Genomic DNA, 7185 nt, shown 5'->3' with positions numbered 1-7185 from the left:
TTGCACAAGCGTAGTATGACTCAATGTAAATTAGGATAAACTACATGAAAACGAAGACTTTACCAAACCTTCGATGTTCAAGATATGTTACTGCATTTTTAATAGTTTTCGGTTAAAATACTGTTATATTAGTATTCTATTCATACTGTGGTTGATATAAGCCATATGAAATGTAATATTTTTTGCTGAAATGACATCGTATTACAGTGGAAAATTAAGGATAAAATTGTGATGAAAACAATGACTTCGCTGTTTACCGTTCAAAAGATGTTACATAAATACTTTTCAGATGGTTTTATTAAAACTGTTGTATTGTATTACAATAATATCCTAATTGACTTGAATAAATATTACGATGCCATATTTCTGAATAATATAAATTTAAAATCCATCAAATCCCATTTTCCTTGTTATAAATCTGCAGCACAAACAGCTTCTCCCAATTCTCTCTCCACTTGACAAGAACACAAAATTTGCGTGTTTTTGAATCGTTTTCAGTTAAAAAACTATTACATCCTGCGTATATTTTCTAAACTAGCTTGAATGAATATATTCCTCAAAATAAATATTAGTTTTGCTGAAGCGTGATATGCCAATGTAAAATAGGATAAAATACATTAATAGAAATAAAAGACTTTACCTAAGCTTCCGATGTTCTTGAAATATTCGTTTTTTAATAGTTTTTAAGTTAAAACCATATTTATATTACAATGATATTCCCTAGTACATACTGTGCTTGATATAATACCTTCCACCCGGAAATGTAATATTTTTACTGAAATGACATCTACATACCGATGGAAAGTGGGATAAAATGCGTGGCGAAAACAATGACTTTTGGCTTTGTTTCGTTCAAAAAGATGTTACCGTAATCACTTTTCGAGAATGGTTTAGTTAAAAAACTGAGCATATTACAATAATATTCCCTCCTAATTGACGAATAAATACTTGAATGGAAATATACAATATTTTATTGAAACTACCAGCGTTTCAGTGTAAGAGTATAAGTAATAATAAATAGTAAACAAGTTTATAGGAATGTATTATTTCCTCTGAAGGTTGTGTTGTTCTTTACCCTCAAAAACTTAGATGCGACCTATAAGCGAGGAATACCATAAATTAAACGATTTCTTGGTCATAAAATAAAATTGAAGCCCTATACTCTGAAAGGGGGTTATGAAGCCAGTATATACGGTATATATTATATATATATATATATATATATATATATATATACACACACACACACAGTTGTACCCCACTTAGCAGCGGTCAATAGAACCCGGGTCCCGCGTTAAGTAAAATCATGATTAAGTGAACAACAGAACATATGGGATTAATTCCAATGAAACCAGCACGACCCCCAAACTCCACTTTTGAAGACACATAACTATGTTGTAGTAAATAACATCTTAATTTTGATGGTACATGCACACAATTAATACTTAAGAGAAATAGAAATACAGTCGCAAGTTAATGTCCATTCAAATAATGGACTCAACCCCTCCCCTCTCTCACACTACACTGCGGCTCTTCCCTCTCTGAGAAATTTTGGGGAAAACCACTAAATTTTAATAAATAATACCTCAAATAAAGTTAGGATAATACAATTGACATTGCTGGATTCTTGTAAGACCAGGAATATTTTGAATATAAATGTCATATATTTACAAAAAGATAACATATTACTCAGAAAAACATTTTATCTAAATTTGTATGTCTAATGCAAAAATATGATGTTTATATTCAAAATGATCACCAAATTATAAAATTCCAGCAATGTAATTATATTCTGGCGAATTTGTATGAATTTTATGAGCTAAAACAAATTCTTCAGTTAATAAAAAAAATATTCTTCACGACACTATCTGCAATCAAAGTACCCACCTTGCCTCCCCCTCTTCCAACCATGCGGTCAGTCCCAACCCTCCCCCCAAATCCTTCCTTCAAGAGAAAAGTGGTGAAAAAATAATTTTAACATTTGTATTAAATAATACCTCAGATTAGAGATTAGATAATATAGACCAAAGATATTTTGAATATAAATGTCATATATTTTGCACAAAAGATAACATATTTACTCAGAGAAACATTTTATCTAAAATTTGTATGTCTAATGCAAAATATATGATGTTTATATTCAAAATGATCATCAAATTATAAGAATTCCAGCAATGTAAATTATATTCTGGCCGGGTAATTTGTATGAATTTTATGAGCTAAAACAGGCAGTCAGGCAGGGTGGCGGGTGGGGCAAATCTAAAAATAGCGTCTCGAGCCGGACACTCACAGCGTATATGTGGAAAAAATCCGTGTTAAGTGAAAGTTCAGCTCTGGCGAGGCACCGCGTATATGAAAAAACGCGTTAAGTGAAACCGCGTTAGGCGGGGTAATACTAATACATACACAGCTAGACCCCGACTTACGACTACATGGGCTTACGTCCATTGGTACTTACGACCTGCTTTGACCGTACATCCGTACGGGACATACGACTGCGACCGTCGTGACCAAAAATATTTTCAAATGACGCGCGCATTTTCTATACCGAAACGTTTCCATCCCGGGCGAGAGGGAGGGGTGTCTTGGGTCGCCTCATGGGTACAAGGCCACAAGGCTCTGATTCGCATCATCCTAAACATTTCCTCAATGTTATTACAGTTAATCTATATACTGTACTGTATACATGTCCAATAGTTACTGTATCCATCTGAGGGTATGTGAAGAGTTCCCCACACATTCCTATCCAACTCCTTTCTTTCTCAAATACTGTACTCTTCATATGTGAAAATGGGGATGCATTCCTGGATCCCATAAATTCTTGCATAACCACAATTTTCTTTTTTACAAAGATAAGTCTTTTGTAAAAGATTTAAAGGTTATCCTACACCTTCCAAACCCCAAACAGAAATATTCACATTACTTTTACTATGCTTCTGCACCAAGGAATTATTAAAAAAAAGAAAAAAAAAATGCTAGTATTATCTTATACTGTACCCTTTCTTTTTCATGAGAGGCATCTCTCTATCAACGACCTTGGTTCTCTATCAAATTTTTGGTTTAAAGTACAGGCTGATCTTTAATGTGCAATGTCAAGGATCTGTTGTAATTCTAATACATGTACTGTACTGTATTGTACAGTACTGTACACTCATTGCTCAAAACATCAAATTCACTTACATCAAGATTTGTTGAGCCTGTGTTGTGCTTGTTATATCCTCAACTATGTTCACATCATGTTGCTGACATAGTGCATGTTTTCCATTCCTGGCCAAAGATCTGGGAGTCAATTCTTTCTCTGGTGGTTGTTGAAATTTGACGTGTCTTTCTGTATTTTTATCACTGACTGATTCTTCCTGGAGATCTGTGGCACCCAGTCTTTTCAACAAGTTTGAGGCAAATACACCATTATTCAACTCCTGCTGTATTTCCTTCAGGTTACTATGGCCATTCTGAATACCAGCTTCTTCTTGAGATATAACTGAGTTATGTGTTCCTAAACTAAAAATGTCATTTGAGATACATCTCTGACTAGGGGCAATACAAGAGACAGATGAAAACGGTGTAATAGTCTTTGATGATATTTGGTGTTTCTGGGGAAACAAAGGATCACTGGTTGAATGAACATTTGAACCACCAGATGCAACATTTTGGCTCCCAATACCAATGTTTGTACTATCAGACGATTTCCAACCAAGGCTGGGACCTGGGTCTCTGTTAGGAGGTACTAAAGACTTTGAATACCTCAGAGAGTCGATATGAGAGGTACAATCTGCTGCAGAATCTTCACCAAGTTTTTCATCTATAGACTTCAGTAACTCATTTAGTAAGTGTCTGTCACTCAATAGGTCACAGTTTTCCTGCAAGGCAAACTTTACATCATCAAGGGATAGACTGGTCACAGCAGGAACCTCTCCATTTGAAGCAACAGACACTGTAGAGTTAATGTGGCAAGATGTAATAATTGCTGTTCCAGTTGATAGTTCATCAGCATGTGATTGTTCATTGCTACTACTTTCAAACTTTAATTTTCCTTCATCAGAATTTCTAAGTAAACCAACAGATCCAGAGGGAACAGTTGGAGTACTGAAATGTACACTCACACTTCCCGTTGCTGCAAGTGTATCTACTTGTGTATTACACAGCATATCTTTTTTAAATCCTTTACAAATATTTGAACCAAGAACTGTGTCTTCATTCTCAATTTCAGAATCTGTGATATCAGAAGTTATACTTATGTCAGCAAGTTTAAACCCTGATGGAAGTGACATCATTTCACTGCTCTGTGATAAGTCCAGTGGCTGGTCTGCCGATGACAAACAGTCCTCACCATCATGAATTTCTTCCTCATCCATCTTACAAATGTTTTGTTTGTATCAAGAGACTTCAATGTCCATCTACATTATGGCTCAGGAAATGACATATGTAATTCAAAGGTACAATCCTTCCACTCTTGAATCTTGTATCTAACCTGGACTGCAACATCTGCAAAAATTGGTTAAATTCATTAAAAATAGCTGAAGAAGATAAATGTTAAGACAACTTTATAACAGGTACAACCTCTCCTTAACTTTAAGGTACCTTGGCTATTTAATGCAAGAGCTTACATAGCCAGGTACCCCCACTTTCATAACATTTGTTATTTATATGATATTTACCAGTGTAGTACAGTATGTTAAATTGGCAATGTTCCATGTGTGGTTTGGAGTTACAGATATAACAATTTGTGATAAAAATACTGAAATCCGTTTTTATTAACCAAATAATATCATCACAGCAAATAACACGTGGAAAGAAAAGATAAAGGACGACTCAATATATGACAAGTTACCACCATCAACTATACTATGCGACCTAGCAGCAACTATTTAGTTTTAAATGAAAAAAAATGAATATGCTAATAGATATATAGGATATCAATTATGAAATGCTGAGAGAGAACCCTTTGCTCATTTTAATACTCGACTGGCCATCTAACTAGAAAAGACACATGAGGAAAATAGAAATGTAATTACAGTACAATACTGTACAATATTGGAAAAATTTGATATGAAAGATATAAAACTGAAATGAAAAAGAATGCATTATATACGGTACTACATTACTGTATTGTATGTAGTTTATGGAATAAGAGATTTTTTTTTAAAGGAGCTCAACATATAGCCAAATATAAAAACATATATGATCAATAGTTACAGGAGGTGCCACTGCCCATCACCACAACATGAAATACCAAGTAATTGTGATTGTTATTTGGCAGAATCAAACATCATTCTTTTTTTATATTTACCCAAGTAAGATGTATAGACTCAGGAATATAAAAAAAAGGGAGGAAGGGGAAAAGGGCGCTGTAAGCCCCTCCAAGATTTTTTGGGGGAACTCTGACCAATATCATGGGCATTTTGAGGCCATTTTGAAGCCATTTGCATGTGATATTAGGAGATATTCTGAGGTCAATAGTACTGTACAGTAATTACTTTTTACTATCCAAAAATGTCTGAGTACAACACTGCACTAAAGAAAAAGTATTGTAATTTTCTGATGAAAAAAAAAGGGGGGGGTCCGGACTCCAGGACCCCCCTGATCTGCTCCTGGTATACTGAACTGTATTCAAATCCAATACCTCAAAGTCCTTCCACTAGATTTAAATTACAGTACTGTATATACATTAAACAAATTCAAGATTGGTGCACTTTATTTTATCCTCTTCACCACTGGTCAGCTCGTTAGCTGCTTAGACAAGCAAATTTTGGAAAAAACCTTATGAGAGAATTTATTTCCCATTTTTTAAAAAAAAAAGTTTGGAGGAATTCCAACATTCCTACTTTTACCTTTATGGTTAATTTGTTGACACACTTCCCAGCGAGTGATCTTCATGCTAAGCAACTGAATGTGGCGAAGATGGAACAAACGGTTAGCACCTGAACACGTTTATATATCTCGTTCATATTTTTCACAATTGTTATTTGGATGATACCGAGTAATAAAAATGAAATGACAGTATATTGTAGTATTTTTTCTTCTTTTTAGCCTATCCTTTGACCATAAATTACTTGTTAGTGGGCAGGGCATGAAAGTAGAGGGAAATAGCGGGGTAAAAACACTATAAACACTGATCACATGGCATTAATTTCGGTATTATTTTAGTTTCGGTCATCTGAAGAATCGGTTAGGTTACGTTGGGTTCGGTTAGTCTGGATATCTAACAACAGGGATGACCGAAACTAAAATGTTACCATAATTTCATGTCTCTATGTACTTGTAGGCAAAGAAATAAATTATTTACTGTAATTATGGTACTGTCAGATCTCCCATGGCAACCATGTTTTAGTTTACATCATCTGCTATGAGGGTGCATATGTGGTCTTTGTTTACATGTCCAGAAACGAATGACGATTACATTGAGCGTGTATATTACGATTTATATTGGATTAAATTAATTCATTTTGGCCAATTTGCAGTTTTGACCAACAACGGCTCTTGAGTTGAGCAACGAGTTTTTCCAATGGTTTAGACAATTTTAAGACACTTTTCTTCTACGATGTTTCCCTCGCAAATGACTCAAATATACCGAGGGATCCAGAGGAGCTGAGCCCTCCAGTTAGAAGGTTAGGTTTGGTAATTTTAGGTCAATTGTGAGGGAAACGTCACAGAAGAAGAGTGTCTTAAAATTGTCTAAACCATCGGAAAAACACATTACTCTACTCAAGAGCCGTGATTGATGAAAACTACAAATTGAGCTTGAATTTTTCTAGACATGTTGTTTAGATGATAATAAGTAAGACAATCGCAATGAAAATGCACAGGTTAGGAAGTTAAGCGAAGTTTGGTAGTTGAGGTATGTTAGGTATGGTAAGGTAACATTAGGTCAGGTTTCTAACAGGTTCTGTGCAGTATCATTTTGATTTTCATAGTAATCATCCAACCAACATGTCTAGAAAAAATGGTGCAATTCCATAAAGTCATTCTGGTACTGACCGTCTGCTCTGCCATTACCCTGAATGCTTCCCAGCATAATTTCCATGTGAACTGTTTACAAAATAATCTCATAAACAAACAAGGTAATCTTGTAGGCAGTAGATATTTTGCCATGACTGGCTAATTTCCTACTTACACTATTTTACCATGAGTGCGCTCTGATTGGCTAATAGTCCATTACCGGCAAGCAACACAGGCACTCTATTT

The 7185-nt window shown here is 34.9% G+C and overlaps 1 protein-coding gene across 1 annotated transcript; it reads right to left on the bottom strand.

The window, feature by feature from the left end:
• Positions 1-3176: 3176 nt before the first annotated feature.
• Positions 3177-6285, bottom strand: LOC121868436. The gene is made up of 2 exons (XM_042369090.1): positions 5832-6285; positions 3177-4485 (listed from the first exon to the last, which is right to left on the bottom strand). Exon 2 carries the CDS (start codon positions 4353-4355, stop codon positions 3177-3179), a length of 1179 nt encoding a protein of 392 aa, XP_042225024.1. The 5' UTR covers positions 4356-4485; positions 5832-6285.
• Between the last annotated feature and the right edge of the window lie 900 nt (positions 6286-7185).

The sequence above is a fragment of the Homarus americanus genome, unplaced genomic scaffold, assembly GCF_018991925.1.
Source record: "Homarus americanus isolate GMGI-L3 unplaced genomic scaffold, GMGI_Hamer_2.0 scaffold19318, whole genome shotgun sequence".
Taxonomy (NCBI): domain Eukaryota; kingdom Metazoa; phylum Arthropoda; class Malacostraca; order Decapoda; family Nephropidae; genus Homarus; species Homarus americanus.
The sequence above is the reverse complement of the archived record's forward strand: the minus strand, read 5'-3'. Positions and strand labels throughout refer to the sequence as shown.